This window comes from Topomyia yanbarensis, chromosome 3, assembly GCF_030247195.1.
Source record: "Topomyia yanbarensis strain Yona2022 chromosome 3, ASM3024719v1, whole genome shotgun sequence".
Taxonomy (NCBI): Eukaryota; Metazoa; Arthropoda; class Insecta; order Diptera; family Culicidae; genus Topomyia; species Topomyia yanbarensis.
The window spans coordinates 242,091,094-242,118,004 of NC_080672.1; the positions used below are offsets into that span (position 1 = coordinate 242,091,094).

Consider the following 26,911-nt stretch of genomic DNA (forward strand, 5'->3'; position numbering starts at 1 on the left):
TATACTTACCAAGTGTAATAAGAATAAAAGACATTTCCATAATGTTATATTGTACGAACCAGCTATTATATCATAGTTTGGAGAAATGAGAAAGGCACAATTGCACCTCTAGGTGGATTAAAACAGGTTTTTAAAAATTATGTCACCCCCCCCTTCAAAATCACTGAAAAAAATCAGGGGGCAAATAATTTTTTTTTTAAATAACCAAAATTCAAAAAAATGTCACGTTTTATAGAACAACAATAGCTTCCATAGAGTTTTGCTTTTCGTAACTGAAAACTATTATGGTAGTTTTAGAAATTACCATCCCATGATAATTTTTATTTTGACCATTCTCGGGTAAATGTGAAGTTTAAATGAGATCATCGATCCAGTCCAACATCAAATGAAACGTTTGCTGGTCGCGGAAGGAAGGACCCATCTGTGTATTATCAAACAAACATCTCATGGAAAGGGTAATACAGACCGACTTCTGAATCGATTCCATTTTAAACGCAACAGTCGATAGAGACATAATCGATCGTTGCATTCGAAAATAATTTCGATAAGGAAACAATCTGAATTCAAATCTGACTCCTGGAGATTTATATGTGATTCAATATTTAATATACATGAGCAGGTATTACATTTATCGCTCATATGAGTAAATGCGCCCGGACAGTTTGCTACTGCGACAATAAAAACTCACATTTTCACACGAAAAGTTATTGGCACTCACACAACTTCTCCGGATAAATACAACGTGTTATTTCTCTGGATAAATAAAACAGCCGGAGAATGAGTGAATGAGTTTATCACGGTATCCTTTTGGCGTTCCCTGCTTTGCTGTCGTTATTCCAAAACACGATAAAACAAGTCCATCATACTTCTTTGCCGCTTTTCTTTGTAATTAAGTGTATTTTTTGAAGTTTTTATTGATTTCCACGAAATTAAAATTTTATCACCTTCTCCGGTGAGAAGGAAAAAGTCAAATAAATTTTATCCGGAAAATCATTCTCACGTTATTTGTGGACACGGAGAATTTTGCGACTCATCTTATCTCGGAAAAGTTGGACATCGGATAAGCTACTTCTCGCGTGAGTGAGAGAGAATTACAACCCCTGTACATGAGCTTTACCGAAAGGTTTTTGACATTTAAAGATTTCATATGGGATCGTAGTATTCATACCGTATTTCCGCAGCCATATGTGCGATTCTTATGAACTTGATCAGATCAAAATCTGCTACCAAACCTTCCATTTAAGGCTAAGCTTGTGAAAATTGAATAAGCCGTTTTCCAAGAAGCCGAAGAGACATTAATTCTGAAATATTCCAAGAACCAGAAACATGCGAAATTTTCGAGATAGACGCTGGAATCAAAAGAACTTTGTCTGGCCATCAGCGATCAAGAATGTTCTAGCAAAGCTAAATATAGATCTTACAAATAATGGTATCATCGGCACTTACCGCAGGAAGAACCGGGAATCCATTATCAATGTCAATTTTTGTAGCCTTGGAGTAACCGGAAAGATGGACTGAAAAGTGTGCGAGGATATATCCACAGCGACCACCAAGCGATTTGGTACAGCATTGATAACAGGACTATGAACTACTCATGAATATGAATATGTAGGAGATATATAAACGAGTGAAGATGGAAAACAGCGATTTTTCACAGGAATGTGTCCGTCGAAGAACTTGAATTTGAGGGTATTCTCTTCAACCTAAATGCGAACGAGTTCACGGCACTACTAACAAAGGCGTGTAATGCGACCATACCAAGGGATGGGAAACTGAGAAACGGTCGCCGGGTGCAATACGACGATTATCGATCTACGTATAAGTTGCCTCCGAGCTTGGAGAAGAAGTCGGAGATCACTTCGGTTTCTCATCTCGCTCAGTTCAGAAGCTAGAAATCGCTCCGCTGCAATACCATAGGGCAAGTAATCAAATTTACCAGCGCGACGCTTGGCAAAAATTGATTCCTTCTGCCTAGTGTGTGATACGTGAACAAACAATGCGTGACAATGCCAAGCAAAAGTATATCACGAAGCGGGCAAACTATGTTGCTGTTGACTACACGAAATATCCGGTAATACCATCAATTCATGAAGGGGAGCAAATGTTGAAGGTTGACTTGAAGTTCAACGTAGCTTGCGGTACTTTATGCGGTGCAATTCTACCATTTACGTCATGCGGTACTGAATATGTTAAAAAATATTAGTCAAGCAGAATCATTCGCTTCCCAGAACAACATGAAACACGTCATCGAATGTAATGACATTTTATACAGTATCCCAACGTATATAAATGTTGACATGACCTGGCACCACGTACTAGTTCCTTCGCTATCAAACAAATCCTGTCAAAATACGGAGAGGTGAATAGTGTTAAGGAAGATAGTTGGAGGAACTTCTTCCCAAGACTCCGCAACGGAGTTCGTGTGGTGAGAATGCGTCCGACAAAACCTATTCCCTCTTACTTGACTTTCACATGCCAATCACCTCATGGTGTTGAATATTCTCAACGAACACTAGTCACGCACCCAGGACAGATTCCTACCTGTCAATATCGTGATCATCCGCTACACCACGGGAAACCTTGCGCAGAGACTGCTAAAGAAATTCCACCTGATACGACCAAAGCCGGTATACAATCCTCGTATGTTAAACCACAACCAGTTGGTAAACCAACGACTGCAGACCGGACATTCACAAACACCAGCTCAACAACGATCGGCCCCAGTACCACTAAACCAACTGCCATTACCAACATCGAAGTAACAACGATTACAGCAAATGTTTCCAAACCAACAACCAACACCACCAATAAGGAATCTAATACCGATGAAGAAGGATTTACAATAGCGACCCGTAAGCACAAACAACAAATAACATCCGACGATGAGCAAGATGAATGCAGTACCGATATTGACATGGACGTAAACGAAAACGCGAGAGAAGACGGACCAAATGACCCCCAAGGTGCGCTCCACGACTCAGTTGTGCTAACGCATTGAGCCGTGTCAAATATATTTAAAATTAAAAAGAAGTCAGAAAGCTCGAGGGAAGCGAGCTGCAAGAACCGCTCTTAACAAAGCAGTCAAGCTGTACAAGAAAGCCTTGCCACAAAGCCAACGCGAATTTCCTTAGGAGAGACCTACAAAGTTGGCATAACAAAGATAAAAGGCTCAGCTGCACCACCTGAAAGGTGCCCGGAAAAGATGGAGGTCACCATTGAAAGGTTTTCCCACAACATGAATCTATTTTCGTCGTACAGTGAGGAGGCTGATCACAAAGATGAAGATCGATTTACCAACAGACAGCTTATCGAGATGGCGAAAGCCATAAAAGTGAAGCGATACATGAGAGCCCGGATATGTTCAAAACGATCCGATAATTGGAAGCGACAAAAGCTGATGTTGCTTCCGATGCCGGGACAACATGGAAATCTTCCAGCGTAGTCAATATATCCCTTGGTAATGTTAGAGAGAAGCAGTAATCCTGAACAAGCTAACGAAGTACGCGGACCGTGAGAACGGCATCTCGTGTAATTCGGCTTCCTTATAGGCAGGTCTACAGTGAAATTCATCCAAACGGTTGTGGGAGCTGTGGAGACAGCAGAGATAAGGATATCGTTTTTGCGTGGTGGTTCCCTTGAGCGTGAAGAATGCTTCAATAGTACTAGCTGGGAAGCAATCGCCCATTCGCTGTACAGCATGAGTAACTCTGCAGGATATTATAGAGCTACTTTCAATACCGAACACTACGAGACAGACAAGGGGGAATCACAACTACAACTGACGTTCCTCGACTCGACGCTGTGGAACGCAGTGTATGATGGAGTATTGAAGCTGAACCTTCCCAGAGATATAACGATTTTCGGCTTCACGGATGATGTGGTGTTCCAAGTAATCGGACAATCGCTAGAAGAGGAGACACTCGACACGGAGACGATTGCCCATCATAAAACAGAGTTGGTGATGACTAGCAGCCGAAAGACAGCGCGGTCGGAAAATATATCATTGACTTGAACTTTTAAAGTCACGACGATTATGTTAAGGGGAAGGCTGTGAGAGCAACCACAGCTTTGCTTGAGGCGCCAGTGTACTGGGCACCACGAACCAGCGGAAATCGCTGGACCGAGCATGTGAGCAGACTAGTTTCACCGTCAGGGACAAGATCGAGTAGGTCGAGTGAAGCACCAGCGGTGGGTCGTCGAGTTTTCAACGAACCGGAAGCAGCGAACCATCCGGTATCGCTGAACCGTCCTCGCCAAGTACTGGTTGGCCCTTTGAGTAGGATTTATTGACTATGCGAGTAGATTGCGACAAAACTGGAAGCTAAATGACTCGCGCAACAGGCATCGGTATCGGGAGAACTTCCGACGAGGAATTGAGATGGCTCGCGAAAACAGGAACTAAATGGTTTACAGAAACGGGAGCCAAATGGCTAACGGAAGTTCATCACTGCGATTAGCCGGATATGTGTTCGGAGCTAAACCGCTCTAATGTATCATTTTGTCTTGAGACTGAATCAGCCTCCCCACGATATAACGCTTCGATGCAGTCTCGTGGAACAAAAGGAAGGATGAAAAGTGAGGACTGTTAGTAGTGGTTAGGCACAAAAGTGAGTCCCTTCTAGGGCCAATGCAGTTTTGAAGCTATTTAACCATACTATAAAACATACAGACATTTTCAGATATCGACGAACTGAACCTAGTGGTATATGACACTCGACACTCCGGGTGTAGCTTAAAAAGTCGAATTTCAGAGTGATTGCGCAGTCTTCCTTATATGAAAAAGGCAAAAAATGAACTGATGATTACTATACATTTCATAAATCCGTACGACTATTAAATGAATTTATCTGATGTGGCGACCTACTGCGCAACAAGATGGAGAAAAATGCAAAGATTTCGAAGATGTACACGGAACCGAGCCGAATTACTATCATGTACCAAACAAACAAATCTACAAGTCTTCAAGCACAAGCGATAAACCAAAGCTGATGTTTCCACTAGAGTGCGAAAAAATATAGTATGCACAGGATGTACGGTTCGCCAGGCTACTGTATACGAAATACCCAATAGAAAAAATATCAGAGAAAACCATATCTGATATGAATAATTCCATTGACGCACTTTTTACCTTTGGATTCATTCCAGAATGTTTTCCAAAAGTCCATAAGTGAAATGTTGCAATCCTGTTTCTGTACATTGTTATCAAGCAGGTTCACCTTTGACCGATTTTCATGCCTTGTGTGTACAGTTGGTCCATGTGCCGCCACAACGGAATGAAAACTATTCAAGCAACCAAAAGTTAATACCTTAATGTACTCTTAAATGTTTACATTAAGTTCTAGAGAACTTTCAAGCTTTTATTGGGAATTTAGAAATTGCACTGTTCGGAAAATTATTTAAAACGAAAACTTTAGCATCTCTTTCCTATGTGAACTTTTGATTGATTCAGTAATGTTTGCTTGAATTTTTATAGTAAAACAAATAGCTCAACCCTGCTATACGAAATCACCCTGCGGAAACGTCCATGATTGTTCAATCGAAAGAAAATGTAAAAAGAAAAAAAATCGTCTTTATTAAAATAAATATTTATTTTTTGTTTGCCCCCCCCCCTTCAGAAAAAATTTGTACTTGGACATAATTTTTAAAAATGATTTGTAATGGCCTTAGTGGAAATTGATAAGCGAGGAATAAAAATACAAAATGTTTAATATCTCCGCCGCTCGTGAACGGATTTTGACAATCTATAGCTTATTCGAAAGGTATTTCCATTTATATAAAGTATGCACGATGCGATTGATGTGTTTGAAAGTTATTCGCTTAAAACCCTTTGTGTTTTGACAAAATCACTTATGTCTCAGAAAGTAAACAACGTATCAAAAAACAAAAATAATAGTGTCAAATAGCAACGTTAGGCCTTTCATTTGAAACTAATTTCGTTAAGATCGGTTCAGCGGTTGCTGAGATAATTACATGACATTAGTGCACATACATACACACACACATTCAGACATTGTCCCAATTTATCGAGCTGAGTCGATTGGTATATAATATTCGGCCCTCCGGGCCTCGCAAAAAGTTTTCAAAGTTTGAGCGAATTCTATACATTTCTTTTGTAAGAAATGTAAAACGTTAATGATTATTGTTTTTGTATTGGAACATAACACTAAAACTTACTGTAAATTATTGTAAATTACTGTACTGTCACAGTGAAAATCACGGTTTTGTTACTTTTTCTATTCGGGTGGTGCCAGGACATTACTTTTAATGGAGTATTTCACTAGTTTCATTTAGCTAAACATAAAATAAACCGGTCTTAATATGGATGTACAAATCCCGTCATACATGCAGCAGTTATACAATTAAACTGTGCTTATAGCAATATATACATAGATGATATGTAAAAAGTTGTCCCGGTTTGCCCCGAGTATCAAATCAACGGCAGAACGGCAGAAGTTATCAACGATAACATTCGTGCAGTATACATTAAACGTGTAAAATTTACGAAAGATTTCGTTCACCAAGCGACCATTCTTGTTCATGAAATGAACGAAACCTACTATTTAGAATGCACGAAAATACTTCGTTGCAGAAAACGACGAATGAATTCGTGTATTGTATGATCGATTTCATTATATTTACGAATTTATATTATCAGTGCAATCAGTCGATTTATTAGATCATCATGATTCAAATCATGCTAAATAGCTGCTGGAAAAACGATCGGCTTAGCTGAATGGTGCTTTTGAAAAAGTAGCTGTGATCCTTTCTAGGCAAAAATCTTTTTTGAGATAATATAAAATCTCGACGTTTCATGAATTTTAAAGATATTTGGAATCAAAAATACGAATTCGATTTCTGAAATTGCCACCTTTGAAAAAAAAGTTTAGTTTCGGCTTATATGGGAATTTCATATGTGACCGGACGGTTGAGTCTATATTTCCGGAACCATGTAAGCGATCCGTACGAAATTGTATAGACGTCTATGAAGATGATATACCTTTCATTTGGGACTAGGTTTGTGAAAACGGCCCAACCATCCCTAATAATCTGATGTGAGTTTGTTAATTTTGATAGGTGGCCACTTTTCCGGGGCACCTTCGGAACCGTCTATGGTAGTCAAGGCTTTGGTTGGCCGTCAGTGAGCTAGAACTGCAAAAGCAAGTTATTTGACACATATTTTAGAGAAACTTTTACCTTCTTTGCATCCATCGCGTTATCGGTTTGAATCGGAATTTGCTATGTGACCGCACGCCGCAACCCGTAACTCCGGAACCGGAATTCGGATCGGGATGAAATTTAATAGCCATTTATGGGAATAAAACACCTTTCATTTGAGACTATACTTGGTCAAATCGGTCTATCCATCTTCGAGAAACCGATGTGACTGTTATTTTGAATTTGGATACTTCCGCCGGGCTTCCGGAACCCATGATGGTGGACAATGTGTTCAAAGAGACTTTGAATGGCTGTTAGTTACCTTGTACTACATGTCCAAACAGTTGTGGCAACAATTTGAAAAAAAATCACCTTTTTACATTCATTGCAGAATTTGTTAAAATCGGAATTTGCTGCGTGATCCTATTCATCACCCTCTAATTCCGGAACCGGAAGTCGGATCCTTAATAAATTCAAAAGCAGCCGATGGGAAGGTACGACTTTCATTTAAGACTAAGTTTGTGAAAATCGGTTCAGCCACCTCTTAGAAAAGTGAGTGAGATTTTTGGTCACAGACGCACACACACGTACATACATACACAGACATTTGCAGTACTCGACGAACTGAATCAAAAGGTATATGACACTCGGCCTTCCGGGCCTCGGATAGAACGTCGATTTTCAGAGAAATTGCTATAACTTTCTATTGACAAAGGCAAAAAGATGATAATATATTATAGAATGTAAATATACGTTACCTCAACCCAAACACGTTCGTAGCGATGCTCCCATCTTTAAAAATCCATTTTATATCAACTTGCGTAGGACCATATGTGGAACATGCTAGCTGTGAGCTTCCTGTATCGTTACTGAACAGATGATGTGATGGAAATTGTTGCGAGAACTGAGGAATGTGAGAGTTTACCTCTTTACTATTAGATCCGTGAGCATGGTAACGGATAGTCATGAATCCTGAAATAATGTAAAAATATATAAAATGGGTATTATTATTACCAATAAACTATTTGGAACTGATACCCCAACAAACATTTCGTGGTTACGCAAGCGTTTTAATAGTTGCTTTATTCAGCTCTAGCTGAACATTGGAAGTAATAACTGTAATCGTTTATTCCACCCTTAAACATCTGGATTTGGTTAATTTATTCAGCTTATCTGATTAAGACCCATTAAGGAGCAATTCTTCAGCATGCATACAGTCTGAAGAAAACCACAGTTCAGCTCTATTAATAACCCCTTTTGTTACCGCTATTCGACTGAGAGAATTATCATAGGAAAATTATTAAAAAATATTTATTTCAAGTTACACACGCCATCAATCTCTTTGGAAGCCATCTTCTTTTATTCGGGTTATGTTATAGTTAGAGAAAAATTGTATTATCTTGTTGAATATCATATCACATACCTGGATTCGAACCCGCTACCTGTTGAATATTAAGCACTTACAGTACTGTCTGCACCAATCTTGCATACATCAAATGCTTAAGATTTCACCAATGTGCCGAAAAGTCCAGGCTGCTGAAGACACATTCCAGCGTTAAGGGACAACGTTTGCACGCATCATGCAACTGTTAACAGATCGTCGTTTGAAAAATCCTACGATGTGCGCTCAAAAAACTTAGTTGAATACTTTAAAGGTCCTAGCACAACTTTAATGTTATGGGTTCGATGTTTTTCAGGTTGTCCTTTCATTCTGAGAGGTGAAAATGTCGCGTTAGGGGACATCAAAAAAACCTGCTCTATCTCCAACTTAGAGCATCCATTTGTTCTAGAAATTTGCTTTTCAATTTTTCATGAAATTTTTTTCACGTCCGTTGCAAACGCTGCGTTAGGCGACCGCACCAAAATGAACACAAACAACATATGAAATTTTGTCTTCTTACGCGACTGAAGTGTTTGTTGAAGCTATAACAAAGCGATGTATATTACCCCTAAACCTGTAAATAACTGAAAATAAAGATTTAAAGTATTTCTAGTTTCACCTTCATGTGTATGTGTATAAAACAGCTGTTTTCACAATTAAAGAACAAAGAAAATGATATATTATTCGTTTGTTTTGTATACAATTTTACCTACAAAAATTGCGATCAAACGTGTGGGGTACATTTGTACCCCACAGCAACGTTCTAAGGTAGAAAAAATAAGTGTAACGTTAAATTAGTTTTGGCATTTGCGTTTCGACTTCGTCTCATCAGAATCCGACACTAACGTTAGTTAACGTAACGTAACAGGTCAACAATACATTAAGGACATCATACAAGCGAGCCATAACATAGCTCCTACGCCGCACACACCCCTCTCCCCTGCCTAACCATGTATCTGACATGAGCAAATATGAAAATACGTTTTTCAATACACTAACCTTGCCGATGTACCACAAAACTGCTACTTGAGGAAGCTAGAACGTTTTCCTATACAATCTATCCGAGGTTCTGAAGGATTTCTATCTGTAGCTCTTATTATTTTGTGCGAAAATATCACGACTTTTCACTTAGGGTTTCTTTACGAAACACTTACTTTTTTTCTTCTCATTTGCAGTGCACTTTTCCAAATGCACTTTAATCACACACCACTGTAAAAAACACACCGAAAACTCTCATTTGTGCTTTTGAATTTGTGCTTCGAATTCCATGTATATTGAAATGATTTCAAAATGGGTAGAAATACACCCATTTTTGAGTTTTTTCACCACTTTTTTAATTTCAATAAAAAAAATTCAGATTGCAAAAATAGAAGAAAAAACCCTATTTTAATCCACCTAGCGGTACAATTGTGCCATTCTCAATCATGAATCACGAGAATGTGTGCGTTGTTTATATTCATTAAAAGCTTTTAAATGCATATATTACATGTTATTATTATACATCACATGACAACTATATACAGGAAAATAAATCATTATTCGAGTTCTACAATTTTGAAAAAGAAAAAACAGTCCTTAAAAGTCGATTTTCATAAAAAAAAATTTCGAGATAACATAAAATCTCGACGTTTCATGCATTTTAAAGATGTTTGGCATCAAAAATATGAATTCGATTTCTGAAATTTCATGGAGTCCCCCCGTTGAAAAAAAATTTTGAGTTCTGGCTTATATGGGAATTTCATATGTGACCGGACGGCTTAGTCTATATTTCCGGACCCATATAAGCGATTCGTACAAAATTTTATAGACATCTGTGGCGATATTATAGCTATCATTTAGGACTAAGTTTGTGAAAATCGGCCCAACCATTTCGGGGAAACTGATGTGAGTTCGTCAATTTTGAAAGATGGTCGCTTTTCCCGGGCACTTCCGGAACCGTCTATGGTGGTCCATGTAGTCAACGAAAGTTTGGTTGGCCGTCAATGACCTAGAACAGCAAATTGAAGTTGTTTGATAGACATTTTTGCGAAATTTTTACCTATTTTGCTTTCATCGGAGTATCGGTTTGAATCGCAATTTGCTATGTGATCGCACGCCACAACCTGTAACTCCGGAACCGGAAGTCGGATCGGGATGAAATTTAATAGCCATTTACGGGGACGCAATACCTTTCATTTGAGACCAAGTTTGGTTGAATCGGCCTAGCCATCTCCGAGAAACCGATGTGACTGTTATACGATGTGACTGATACTTCCGCCGGGGCTTCCGGAACCGATGATGGTGGCCAATGTGGCCAAATAGACTTTGAATGGATGTTAGTGACCTAATACTACAAATCGAAGCAGTTGTGGTCATATTTTGGAAAAATTTTCACCTTTATACATTCATTGCTGAATTTATTAAAATTGATATTTTCTGCGTGTTCGTACTCATCACCCTGTAATTTCGGAACCGGAAGTCGGATCCATGAGAAATTCAATAGCAGCCTATGGGAACGTTGCACCTCTCATTTGAGACTAAGTTTGTCAAAATCGGTTCAGCCATCTCTGAGAAAAATGAGTGACATTTTTGGTCACATACACACACATACATACACACATACATACACACAGACATTTGCCGAACTCGACCAACTGAATCGAATGGTACATGTCACTCGGCCCTTCGGGCCTCCATTAAAAAGTCGATTTTCAGAGCAATTGCAATACCTTTCTATTGAGAAAGGCAAAACTCATGCTTTAAAACATTTATTTATAGATTATTTTTGGATCTGATGGTCAGCCAATCAAATTGCGCCACGAAACAGTCAGTTTAACTTCCAGGAAGATATTTACTGGTAGATTACAGCATGGGCAGTGAATTGGATTAACATTCTTTATTCTTTAGAGACCATTGATCCATTGCATCAGCTACATATATTCATTGTTAGTGTTCGGCTGACAGTACGAATGCACCTCGAATTGCTATGGTATATAAACGAACATTAGTGAAGCGAATGTAATATTGAATTAAACGTACTTACCAGAGCTATCTAGTAAAATAATTATTCTATTTACAATCATATAAAACAACTTTTAATTTTTAACATGATTTTCACGACCACCAGTATGAATTCATATTAGAAAATAACTAAGTTTTTTCAACCATTAATGTATTAAAATTTACACAATTTTTTTTGTTGAATACCAATATTGAGGTGGGTAATATTTTACCCATTTTCCAGTTCAGAAAAGTACCCAATTTGTGACAGCTCGAATAGAATATGAAACTGGGTACTTTCGGTATGAAGGGGAGTAAGGGTTTTAGGGTGAAAAAAATAAAAAAAATTCGCGAATTCGACTTCGGGTGAAGCGAATTAATCAAAATTTTGGTGCATTATAATGTATCATTTCAGCAACATTCTGTAATTTTTTCATGCAAAAATATCAACAAGCGACTCAGCGACGAAGCTTTTGTAGGACATCTCTGGAAAAACACGATTTGCGGTGCTAAGGGGTCATACATAAATGACGTAGCATTTTAGGGGGTAGGGGGGGGGGGGGTAAACCAAATTTGTGACGAAATGTGACGAGGGGGAGGGTAGAGTCAGAAGTTGTGCGACGTAGCATTAAGTTAAAATTTTTTTGACGGGCATCAGAACCCATTAATTAGAGAAAACAATTTAATGTTCCTCCATTCCCAAGTTGCTTTTCACGCGGTTTTTCATTTTGTAAATTTTACTGTTTGCGGAATGGCAGGGTCGCAAAAAATGGAAAGATTTTTCATGCGGATTTAAATTTCCACATTACTTAACAAATATTGCTAACTAGTAGACTTATTTTGGTAGCTGAATTATATTTTCTTTCGGATTCAATAAATGAAAATTTAGTAATTTAGTTGAACTTATGCTTCCTAAAATCGTTGACAGCTGCAGGATTGTGAACTTCTCTTCATGCTTTATGACATGTAAAATGTTAAACAAAACTATCCACACTATATTTGTCATGAAATGGGCTTGTTTTGTAGGCAATTTGCTGTTATAATGAAAATGTTGATAAAAGTCGTCAAACATTTTGTAAGGACATATATTTAAAAGAATTGAAAAATATATGTAATTTTTTCATCTCCCTGTCGCGTTGCATGGGGGGAGGGGCGGTTAGGGAAATGCTACGTCATTTACAAGGGGGAGGTTAGAATTTTGTGACCAAATGCTACAAGGGGGGAGAAAGGGGTCGAAAATCGCCAGAAAAAAGCTACGTCATTTGTGTACGGCCCCTAACTGCCATTCAAAAACTACTTCACTGATTTATTTCAAATTTTGCATACACATTCTATGTAAAAATACTTATCCCTACGTTGAATCTTTGCGACAACTTTTCGATTAAGGGGATTTTTACTCATAAAACCGATTTAATCGACCTAGCAGTGAGATGAGACATTTCTTACACATTTCACTATTGGATTAGTTTGCAGAACTCACGAGAGGTAGGCACCCAACTAGAGGTAGGATGAAAACAGTTTCTAGTCTTGCACGAATAAAATCTCGAATAAACTGAATAAATTATAGAAATCAACAAAACGACCGCAATAAAAAAGTAAAGCAAAACATGAAACAATAGGTTTTTAAATTCATAAAATGAGTAGAAAAATTATTGGAAATCCAAATTATAATATACACGAATCAAATTAGATTAGGTTATTACATGAAAATTAAGATTATATTTAGAAATAGTTCTAAGATTAAGAGCATAAATTGACTCATACTAACAAATTGAATGAAATAAAAAGAATAACTGAACATGAAATGCATAAAATTAAAGATATGAATAAAAAGAATCAAATGAATCAAATGAATCAAATGAATCAAACGAATCAAATGAATCAAACGAATCAAACGAATCAAATGAATCAAATGAATCAAATGAATCAAATGAATCAAATGAATCAAATGAATCAAATGAATCAAATGAATCAAATGAATCAAATGAATCAAATGAATCAAATGAATCAAATGAATCAAATGAATCAAATGAATCAAATGAATCAAATGAATCAAATGAATCAAATGAATCAAATGAATCAAATGAATCAAATGAATCAAATGAATCAAATGAATCAAATGAATCAAATGAATCAAATGAATCAAATGAATCAAATGAATCAAATGAATCAAATGAATCAAATGAATCAAATGAATCAAATGAATCAAATGAATCAAATGAATCAAATGAATCAAATGAATCAAATGAATCAAATGAATCAAATGAATCAAATGAATCAAACGAATCAAATGAATCAAATGAATCAAATGAATCAAATGAATCAAATGAATCAAATGAATCAAATGAATCAAATGAATCAAATGAATCAAATGAATCAAATCAATCAAATCAATCAAATGAATCAAATGAATCAAATGAATCAATTGAATCAAATGAATCAAATGAATCAAATGAATCAAATGAATCAAATGAATCAAATGAATCAAATGAATCAAATGAATCAAATGAATCAAATGAATCAAATGAATCAAATGAATCAAATAAATCAAATAAATCAAATGAATCAAATGAATCAAATGAATCAAATGAATCAAATGAATCAAATGAATCAAATGAATCAAATGAATCAAATGAATCAAATGAATCAAATGAATCAAATGAATCAAATGAATCAAATGAATCAAATGAATCAAATGAATCAAATGAATCAAATGAATCAAATGAATCAAATGAATCAAATGAATCAAATGAATCAAATGAATCAAATGATTCAAATGAATCAAATAAATCAAATAAATCAAATGAATCAAATGAATCAAATGAATCAAATGAATCAAATGAATCAAATGAATCAAATGAATCAAATGAATCAAATGAATCAAATGAATCAAATGAATCAAATGAATCAAATGAATCAAATGAATCAAATGAATCAAATGAATCAAATGAATCAAATGAATCAAATGAATCAAATGAATCAAATGAATCAAATGAATCAAATGAATCAAATGAATCAAATGAATCAAATGAATCAAATGAATCAAATGAATCAAATGAATCAAATGAATCAAATGAATCAAATGAATCATATGAATCAAATGAATCAAATGAATCAAATGAATCAAATGAATCAAATGAATCAAATGAATCAAATGAATCAAATGAATCAAATGAATCAAATGAATCAAATGAATCAAATGAATCAAATGAATCAAATGAATCAAATGAATCAAATGAATCAAATGAATCAAATGAATCAAATGAATCAAATGAATCAAATGAATCAAATGAATCAAATGAATCAAATGAATCAAATTAATCAAATTAATCAAATTAATCAAATTAATCAAATTAATCAAATTAATCAAATTAATCAAATTAATCAAATTAATCAAATGAATCAAATGAATCAAATTAATCAAATTAATCAAATTAATCAAATTAATCAAATTAATCAAATTAATCAAATTAATCAAATTAATAAAATTAATCAAATTAATCAAATTAATCAAATTAATCAAATTAATCAAATTAATCAAATTAATCAAATTAATCAAATTAATCAAATTAATCAAATTAATCAAATTAATCAAATTAATCAAATTAATCAAATCAATCAAATCAATCAAATCAATCAAATCAATCAAATCAATCAAATCAATCAAATCAATCAAATCAATCAAATCAATCAAATCAATCAAATCAATCAAATCAATCAAATCAATCAAATCAATCAAATCAATCAAATCAATCAAATCAATCAAATCAATCAAATCAATCAAATCAATCAAATCAATCAAATCAATCAAATCAATCAAATCAATCAAATCGATCAAATCAATCAAATCAATCAAATCGATCAAATCAATCAAATCAATCAAATCAATCAAATCAATCAAATCAATCAAATCAATCAAATCAATCAAATCAATCAAATCAATCAAATCAATCAAATCAATCAAATCAATCAAATCAATCAAATCAATCAAATCAATCAAATCAATCAAATCAATCAAATCAATCAAATCAATCAAATCAATCAAATCAATCAAATCAATCAAATCAATCAAATCAATCAAATCAATCAAATCAATCAAATCAATCAAATCAATCAAATCAATCAAATCAATCAAATCAATCAAATCAATCAAATCAATCAAATCAATCAAATCAATCAAATCAATCAAATCAATCAAATCAATCAAATCAATCAAATCAATCAAATCAATCAAATCAATCAAATCAATCAAATCAATCAAATCAATCAAATCAATCAAATCAATCAAATCAATCAAATCAATCAAATCAATCAAATCAATCAAATCAATCAAATCAATCAAATCAATCAAATCAATCAAATCAATCAAATCAATCAAATCAATCAAATCAATCAAATCAATCAAATCAATCAAATCAATCAAATCAATCAAATCAATCAAATCAATCAAATCAATCAAATCAATCAAATCAATCAAATCAATCAAATCAATCAAATCAATCAAATCAATCAAATCAATCAAATCAATCAAATCAATCAAATCAATCAAATCAATCAAATCAATCAAATCAATCAAATCAATCAAATCAATCAAATCAATCAAATCAATCAAATCAATCAAATCAATCAAATCAATCAAATCAATCAAATCAATCAAATCAATCAAATCAATCAAATCAATCAAATCAATCAAATCAATCAAATCAATCAAATCAATCAAATCAATCAAATCAATCAAATCAATCAAATCAATCAAATCAATCAAATCAATCAAATCAATCAAATCAATCAAATCAATCAAATCAATCAAATCAATCAAATCAATCAAATCAATCAAATCAATCAAATCAATCAAATCAATCAAATCAATCAAATCAATCAAATCAATCAAATCAATCAAATCAATCAAATCAATCAAATCAATCAAATCAATCAAATCAATCAAATCAATCAAATCAATCAAATCAATCAAATCAATCAAATCAATCAAATCAATCAAATCAATCAAATCAATCAAATCAATCAAATCAATCAAATCAATCAAATCAATCAAATCAATCAAATCAATCAAATCAATCAAATCAATCAAATCAATCAAATCAATCAAATCAATCAAATCAATCAAATCAATCAAATCAATCAAATCAATAAAATCAATAAAATCAATAAAATCAATAAAATCAATAAAATCAATAAAATCAATAAAATCAATAAAATCAATAAAATCAATAAAATCAATAAAATCAATAAAATCAATAAAATCAATAAAATCAATAAAATAAATCAAATCAATCAAATCAATCAAATCAATCAAATCAATCAAATCAATCAAATCAATCAAATCAATCAAATCAATCAAATCAATCAAATCAATCAAATCAATCAAATCAATCAAATCAATCAAATCAATCAAATCAATCAAATCAATCAAATCAATCAAATCAATCAAATCAATCAAATCAATCAAATCAATCAAATCAATCAAATCAATCAAATCAATCAAATCAATCAAATCAATCAAATCAATCAAATCAATCAAATCAATCAAATCAATCAAATCAATCAAATCAATCAAATCAATCAAATCAATCAAATCAATCAAATCAATCAAATCAATCAAATCAATCAAATCAATCAAATCAATCAAATCAATCAAATCAATCAAATCAATCAAATCAATCAAATCAATCAAATGAATCAAATGAATCAAATGAATCAAATGAATCAAATGAATCAAATGAATCAAATGAATCAAATGAATCAAATGAATCAAATGAATCTAATGAATCTAATGAATCTAATGAATCTAATGAATCAAATGAATCAAATGAATCAAATGAATCAAAAGAATCAAAAGAATCAAAAGAATCAAAAGAATCAAAAGAATCAAATGAATCAAAAGAATCAAATGAATCAAATGAACCAAATGAATCAAATGAATCAAATGAATTAAATGAATCAAATGAATCAAATGAATCAAATGAATCAAATGAATCAAATGAATCAAATGAATCAAATGAATCAAATGAATCAAATGAATCAAATGAATCAAATGAATCAAATGAATCAAATGAATCAAATGAATCAAATGAATCAAATGAATCAAATGAATCAAATGAATCAAACGAATCAAATGAATCAAATGAATCAAATGAATCAAATGAATCAAATGAATCAAATGAATCAAATGAATCAAATGAATCAAATGAATCAAATGAATCAAATGAATCAAATGAATCAAATGAATCAAATGAATCAAATGAATCAAATGAATCAAATGAATCAAATGAATCAAATGAATCAAATGAATCAAATGAATCAAATGAATCAAATGAATCAAATGAATCAAATGAATCAAATGAATCAAATGAATCAAATGAATCAAATGAATCAAATGAATCAAATGAATCAAATGGATCAAATGAATCAAATGAATCAAATGAATCAAATGAATCAAATGAATCAAATGAATCAAATGAATCAAATGAATCAAATGAATCAATTGAATCAAATGAATCAAATGAATCAAATGAATCAGATGAATCAGATGAATCAAATGAATCAAATGAATCAAATGAATCAAATGAATCAAATGAATCAAATGAATCAAATGAATCAAATGAATCAAATGAATCGAATGAATCAAATGAATCAAATGAATCAAATGAATCAAATGAATCAAATGAATCAAATGAATCAAATGAATCAAATGAATCAAATGAATCAAATGAATCAAATGAATCAAATGAATCAAATGAATCAAATGAATCAAATGAATCAAATGAATCAAATGAATCAAATGAATCAAATGAATCAAATGAATCAAATGAATCAAATGAATCAAATGAATCAAATGAATCAAATGAATCAAATGAATCAAATGAATCAAATGAATCAAATGAGTCAAATGAATCAAATGAATTAAATGAATCAAATGAATCAAATGAATCAAATGAATCAAATGAATCAAATGAATCAAATGAATCAAATGAATCAAATGAATCAAATGAATCAAATGAATCAAATGAATCAAATGAATCAAATGAATCAAATGAATCAAATGAATCAAATGAATCAAATGAATCAAATGAATCAAATGAATCAAATGAATCAAATGAATCAAATGAATCAAATGAATCAAATGAATCAAATGAATCAAATGAATCAAATGAATCAAATGAATCAAATGAATCAAATGAATCAAATGAATCAAATGAATCAAATGAATCAAATGAATCAAATGAATCAAATGAATCAAATGAATCAAATGAATCAAATGAATCAAATGAATCAAATGAATCAAATGAATCAAATGAATCAAATGAATCAAATGAATCAAATGAATCAAATGAATCAAATGAATCAAATGAATCAAATGAATCAAATGAATCAAATGAATCAAATGAATCAAATGAATCAGATGAATCAGATGGATCAAATGAATCAAATGAATCAAGTGAATCAAATGAATCAAAAGAATCAAATGAATCAAATGAATCAAAAGAATCAAATGAATCAAATGAAGCAAATGAATCAAATGAATCAAATGAATCAAATGAATCAAATGAATCAAATGAATCAAATGAATCAAATGAATCAAATGAATCAAATGAATCAAATGAATCAAATGAATCAAATGAATCAAATGAATCAAATGAATCAAATGAATCAAATGAATCAAATGAATCAAATGAATCAAATGAATCAAATGAATCAAATGAATCAAATGAATCAAATGAATCAAATGAATCAAATGAATCAAATGAATCAAATGAATCAAATGAATCAAATGAATCAAATGAATCAAATGAATCAAATGAATCAAATGAATCAAATGAATCAAATGAATCAAATGAATCAAATGAATCAAATGAATCAAATGAATCAAATGAATCAAATGAATCAAATGAATCAAATGAATCAAATGAATCAAATGAATCAAATGAATCAAATGAATCAAATGAATCAAATGAATCAAATGAATCAAATAAATCAAATGAATCAAATGAATCAAATGAATCAAACACGGTGTTCCTAAAACCGTTATTAACAAAAAAAATGACCATGAATTTGTCATACGGCATTCGAAAGATACAGTAACTAAGCATCTTCTCAGTGAATTTCAAAATTATCCTTCGAGGGATTCGAGAGAAATTGCAATTTGAAGTTTTATGACACGTTTCATAAGGCTACCAGCAAACACCCACGGGTTTGGTCCTATCTCTATAAACAAAATATTTTTTGTCTACTTATTTAGTACATGGCATTCGAAAGATATAGTAAACAAGTATTATCTCCTGCAAGTTTGAAAATATTTCATTGGCGGAATCGAAATTTATAACGATTTGGATGTGGTATGCGGTCATAGATGGGTTTTCTACCAGACTTCAAGCGTGAATCCATGTTTGTCCATTAACTATTTAGATCGTTTATACGTGCCGCGGTTTTTAAAGGAAAACCTTACCATTTAATTACATAAATATAATGTACAAAAGGTGTTATTTATATGGTACACTGAAAAAATATGAAAATAGGGTTGTCTACCAAACGTTAAATATAATGTGTAAATTAAAAAAATGGATAAAATTCGGAATGTTTACTTCAAAAGGCCATGTTTCAATGATTCGTTGACCGATTCTAATTATTTTTTCATAATTGAACAAGTAGACGTTTCATCGTTGATTTTCATTAAGAAGAATATAAAATAGAGTTGCCTACATCAAACAATAGACAACATAATTATCCTCAATTATATGTATTATCACTATTTATTGAATATCTTTGTATTCAAAACGATGACCTATACATTAGTTGAATGCAACGAACGCAAACTACAAATGATGGAAAAATAAAACCAAAAATTTAAAAAACATGAAGGTATTTGCTGATTCAGATCAATTTATGTTATGATACGGTTTATGTTGGAAATTTTGTACAATCGCTGGTTGGGTTGACAGATGTTAAAACTGGTCAAAGGGGATGTTATTAGTACAAGTTGATCTGCTCATATCTCTAACTATTGTCAGTTTTATTGTCGAATTGAACTTATCATGAGAATTTGACATTCAGATGTTTATACAGCAATTGCAATCAACGAGTATATAAAAATGGACAGGCAGCTATTTTTAAAACAAAAATATTTACTAAATAATGATAATACATATAGTTGAGATCAACTATATCGCCAATTTATTGATGTAGATGACTCTGTTTTATATTCTTCTTAATGTAAATTAACAATGAAACGTTTACCTGTTCAATAATGAAAAAAATAATTAGAATCGGTCAACAACAACCATATGGCCTTTTGCAGTAAACATTCCAACTTTTATTCATTTTTTTAGTTTTCACATTATATGTAACGTTTGATAGACAACCCTATTTTCATATTTTTTCAGCGCACCATATAAATAACACCTTTTGTACATTGTATTTATGTAATTAAATGGTAAGGTTTTCCTTTAAAAACCGCGACACGTATAAACGATCTAAATAGTCAATGGACAAACATGGATTCACACTTGAAGTCTGGTAGAAAACCCATTTATGACCGCTTACCACATCCAAACCGTTATAAATTTCGATTCCGTTAATGAAATATTTTCAAACTTGCAGGCGATATACATGATTATAGTAATCAACCTTTCGAATGCCATGTACTAAATAAATAGACAAAAAAAATTTTGTTTGTAGAGATAGGACCAAACCCGTGGGTGCTTGCTGGTAGCCTTATGAAACGTGTCATAAAATTTCAAATTGCAATTTCTCTCGAATCCCTCGATGGATCATTTTGAAATTCACGGAGAAGATACTTGGATACTGTATCTTTCGAATGCCGTATGACAAATTTATGGTCATTTTTTTTTTGTTAAAAACGGTTTTAGGAACACCGTGCAAATGAATCACATGAATCGAATAAATCAAATGAATTAAATGAATCAAGTGAATCAAATGAATCATACGAATCAAATGAATCAAATGAATCAAATGAATCAAATGAATCAAATAAATCAAATGAATCAAATGAATCAAATAAATCAAATAAATCAAATGAATCAAATGAATCAAATGAATCAAATGAATCAAATGAATCAAATGAATCAAATGAATCAAATGAATCAAATGAATCAAATGAATCAAATGAATCAAATGAATCAGATCAATCAAATCAATCAAATGAATCAAATCAATCAAATGAATCAAATGAATCAAATAAATCAAATGAATCAAATGAATCAAATGAATCAAATGAATCAAATGAATCAAATGAATCAAATGAATCAAATGAATCAAATGAATCAAATGAATCAAATGAATCAAATGAATCAAATGAATCAAATGAATCAAATGAACCAAATGAATCAAATGAATCATATGAATCAAATGAATCACATGAAACACATGAATCGAATTGATCAAATTAATTAAATGCATCAAATAAATTAAATGAATCAAATTGATTTAATTCATCCAGTGAATACGATGAATCAAATTAATGAAATGGATCAAATGAATAAAAAGAATGGATGAACAAAATGAATAAAGTAAATAATAAATTAAATGCATAAATAAAACCAACGAATCAAATAAACAAAATGAGCTGAAATGATAAAATGAATAAAAAGAAGAAAATGAGCAAAATTAAATGCATTGATTAAAATGAAAAATTGAACAATTGTAAAAGGTTATAAATTTATATAAAGAAATAAATTGAATCAAATAAATTATTTGGATGAAATGATCAAAACTGAAAAAGTAGTCAGATTATTAAAATGAAGAAACTGAACAATGAATAAACTGGAAAAAATGAATAAAATGCATACAATGAAAACAATGAATGATATGAGTAAAATGCACAAAAAGAATAAACTGATCAGAATGAATCCAAAGAATGAAACGAATAAAATAAGTAAAATGAACGCAGATGAACAAAACGAATAAAAAGAAGCGAAATGAAATAATTAATTAAAATGAAATGGTCATATATTTGAAGCCAAAAACATTTTTGAATAAAGAAAATGAATCAACCGCATTGTACGAATTTAAGAACCATTGCATCAGAAAGTTTTGAAAAGTTTTGATTGCAATGCAGTCTCTTTCCATTTATCCATATAGCTTTCATATTAGATTAGATTATATGATTAGATTATATGATTAGATTATATATTGTTGTATTGAATTAATAATTTTCGTACAGACTGAAATACTATACTAACTTAAACTTATTTTCAATTTGAACATTTCTATACTTAAATTAAAGTCAAAATGATAAAAAACGCTATTGAAGAGCTGACAGCAAACCTCTACCGGGTTATTCTGACCGTACTGCGTGCGATGAGTAGAGCGCCGAAAGAAGTCCATTCTCCGCAGAGACCTACCAGGAACGTTGAAGTCCAGCTTAGCGAGAAGCAGAGGGCAGTCAATGTTGTCAGCGAGAAGATCGAAACCAAAAAGTCGCTTCAGAAAAACTCTTGTTTCGTAGCGTAGGCAGGTTGATAAGAGCACAACGATGCTCATACGGTGGTAGTTCAAATCGATTTCGCCAGTGAAGCCGTCGAAGGGCATACCGGGCGAAGCTCTTTTGCACCCGTTCAATGCGATTAATGTGTACGGTGTGATACGGGGCCCAAACGATAACTCCATACTCTAGAATGCTGCGTACCAGACTGATGTACAGTGCCTTCAGGCAGTAGACGTCGTTGAAATCTTGGGTGTTTCGTTTGATGAGTCTTAGTACTGCATAGGCTTTAGCAGTTACTGCATTGAAGTGATCGATGAAACGTAGCTTACGGTCAAGTATAACACCAAGGTCCTTGATTGATGAAACTCGTTTTACTGGGGCAGCACTCACTGCATACTCAAACGTAATTGGCGAGAGTATTCGTGTGAATGTGATTATGTTGCATTTCTGAATTTTTATAGTCATTCCGTTTCTATCACACCAACTCATGATCCTATCCATGTCCATCTGAAGTGCACAACAATCTACCAGAGTTGTTATCATGCGATAAATTTTCAGATCATCTGCCTACATCACCTTACACGATGTCAATTCGCTGCAAATGTCATTCACAAAGAGCACGAAGAGAAGAGGTCCAAGGTGACTCCCTTGAGGTACACCCGATGTGATGTCCAAGTCGCACAGATGCACTGCGGTTTGTAAGGTACGAGAAGATCCAATTGGTCAGCCAGTACGGAAATCCGATTCGCCTGAACTTTTCAACAGCTAGCTGATGATATTGTTTCGTTCGGAATTCTCGTGCAGGGAATATGGATAAATAAGTCCTATACAGACCAATACTGTGAAAAAGAAATGGTTCAAACTATTCAGTATATCCAAATATGGACGACGATAAGTTAGAAGACACATTGTAGTTGCATCCCCCATCGAGAGTGGGTACTTTGAGAGACTTCTTTTCCTGGATCTAATTTGTGGATATTTTTGGTCTTTGATCCGTTATTTTTCATGAAAGTTCGAACCAATACAACGAATGTGCAGCTGATACAACTCATGGTTCATTCGCCTGCGCAACGTTCCGTCTTCCATCTGCACGCCACCATAGATGGTACGCAACACCTTTCGTTCAAAAACTCCAAGGGCGCGTTGGTCCTCCACGAGTATAGTCCAGGTCTCGTGGCCGTAGAGGAGAGGAGCACCAATCTAATCAGCGTCTTGAAAACAATAAACTTCGTGCGGCGGCGAATTTCGTTCGACCGGAGCGTCCTCAGGAGTCCAAAGTAGGCACGATTTCCCGCTAAGATCCGTCTCTGAATTTCTCTGCTGTTATCATTGACGTCGGTTGCCAGTGAGCCCAAATACATGAATTCGTCGACCATCTCGATTTCGCACCGTCAATCCGAACTCGGGTGGGAGGTTCACATTGTCGTCTCTAGAACCTCTTCCTCTCATATATTTTGTCTTCGAAACGTTAATGGCAAGTCCAATCCTGCTGGCTTCAGCTTTCAGTCTTTGAGCATATATTTCATTCAAAATTCAATAGAGATACGAATAGTTTAAATACCGCACGTGGAATGGCTCATTTGAAAATTTTCATCGTCAAACTTTCATATTACCCAGTTAAGCCAAATATATTTCTGATATAGCCATGAATTTCCTTAATAATGGTGCAGATACAGGCTTTGAATACAATTGAATTAAAGTTGACTTGATGTTGCAACAGACAAAAAATAGTTTTGTTTTCTCAAACCTTTGCAATTACAATTAATAAATATTTCAGATTGGCAGAAGATCTTATCACACAACTTAGAAATGGATACAGAAATAGCTAGATAGATGCGATAGAAGAGAGACAGAGAGAGAGAGAGAGAGAGAGAGAGATGGGGGGGCGTGTGAGGAATGGCAAATGATGGTTAATGCAGTGACATTATTTTTATAGGTATATTATTATGATATATTGTTTCTTACATTCTTATCATAAATAATGTAAGTAGTAATTTTTGCGCCATAACCAGTATAACCTAAATCTTGCAAAAGCGCTAAATTTTCGCTAGATTTTTGGGCTTCAAACATACAGTTGCTTTCGGTGACGCCACGAGTATAATTATATTAGAAATCTTTTATCTCACTACTAGGTGAATTACTTGTTGATCTGTGTATTGATATACCATCCAACATTTCTCATGATTGAACGCAATGCCTAATCCAAGGAATAAATACCAGAACTCACTGTTTCTTTATCAACACATTATTTTGTCTTTGAAGTGAACTTGTGCGTTCTGACGACGATGAAGCTTTTGATACAATTAACGACGACTTCAATTTTGACTTTACTCGATGCAACTTCGATGAAGTCTCAATGGCCATTGGTGCACTCAATTGGCGTGAGATGCTGGTTGGAAATGACTTAGATCAGGCAGTTGTGGCGTTCTATGATGCCATATATGAGATTCTTCGCCGTAATGTTCCTAAAAAACGTGTCAGCAGAAAAGCAGTATATAAATTTCCGTGGTGGAACGCTGAGCTTGGTCGCCTACGCAACGTACTCCGGAAACAACGAAAGCGATATTTACATCATAGGACCGACGACAACAAAACTATTCTTCGTCAAACTGAACTGCAGTATGAAACAGCCCGGAACAGTGCATTCGGTGAATATCTGAATCAAGTTCAGCGCAGCCTTCGAAATAATCCTTCGACATTCTGGACATTTATAAAAAGCAGAAAACGTTCCGTGGGTGTACCAGAAAATGTCTATCTTCGAGACCAAAATTCACAGTCCGCTGCCGAGTCGGCGAAGCTTTTTGCAGATCACTTCCGAGATGTATTTACCAGCCCTCCTGTCTATCCATCGCAACAGTACCTTGAAACATTGCTAACGCATAATATCAACCTTCCTCTTCCTAACGTAAATGATTCTGATGTAGCGAGCACTCTGTCCAGCTTTGATCCTTTGAAAGGGCCTGGTCCGGATTGCTTGCCTCCTGTGTTTATATAGCATTGTGCCCGAGCACTTTCTGCGCCAATAAGTATTATTTTTCAGCGTTCAATCTCGGAAAATATATTCCCAACAGCATGGAAAGAAGCTGCTATAGTTCCTATTCATAAGGCTGGAGATAGGCACAATGTTGAAAATTACAGAGGAATCTCGCTGCTGAACTGCCTAGCTAAAGTTCTGGAAAAGTTAGTGTACAATGCGATGTACGCTGCTTCTTCCAACATAATCAACGAACGACAACACGGATTTATGAAAAAACGCTCCGCTACTTCGAACTTGATGACGTACACGAGCTTTCTAGTTCCAGCTGTAGAGAAACGTCAACAAGTGGACGCTATATATTTTGATTTCGCAAAAGCATTCGACAAGGTACCCCACAACATTGCTGTTTTGAAGCTGGAGCGACTAGGCTTTCCTGAGTGGGTTACCAGATGGCTGCATTCTTACCTCTCACAACGATCTGCCTTCGTTAGAATTGGCACTACATGCTCAAGCGCATTCGTAACGCCAACCGGTGTGCCTCAAGGAAGTCACCTAGGCCCACTGATCTTTCTCTTATTCATCAACGACCTCTGCACCCGCATCAACTCTGAAAAACTGCTCTATGCTGATGATCTGAAAATCTTTCGTTCAATTGCTTCAGCACTGGACTCTGCTGTGATCCAAGACGATATAGCCAATATAGAGAAATGGTGTTTGCTGAACGGTATGCAGATCAACATTGATAAATGTAAGATGATAAGTTTCGGACGTTCGGCAAATATAAGGCGTTGCGAATATACTCTTCAAGCCTGTGTCATCGAGCGGGTGGATTCTATCTGTGACCTCGGAGTGTTATTCGACAGAAAACTTCGTTTCGCTGACCACATCACTGCAACAACGGCGAAGGCTTTTGCAACATTGGGTTTTCTAAAACGGAACGCTCTCGATTTTGTGGATT

At 33.7% G+C, this 26,911-nt stretch overlaps 1 protein-coding gene across 18 annotated transcripts in view; it reads right to left on the reverse strand.

Annotated features, from left to right (window-relative positions):
• Positions 1–26,911, reverse strand: part of LOC131689361 (cell adhesion molecule Dscam2) — a 1,607,414-nt gene that overhangs the window by 1,382,286 nt on the left and 198,217 nt on the right. For 17 of the 18 annotated variants that reach the window (XR_009305380.1, XR_009305379.1, XM_058974402.1 and 14 more), the window contains one exon: positions 7,914–8,127. The exons of the other annotated variant lie outside the window; for it this stretch is intronic. Coding sequence is in view for 15 of the 17 variants with exons in the window: in XM_058974402.1 (XP_058830385.1) it covers positions 7,914–8,127 (214 nt within the window). In the remaining 2 variants the exon portion in view is untranslated. The remainder of the gene's footprint in view (positions 1–7,913; positions 8,128–26,911) is intronic. 18 annotated transcript variants of the gene reach the window in all.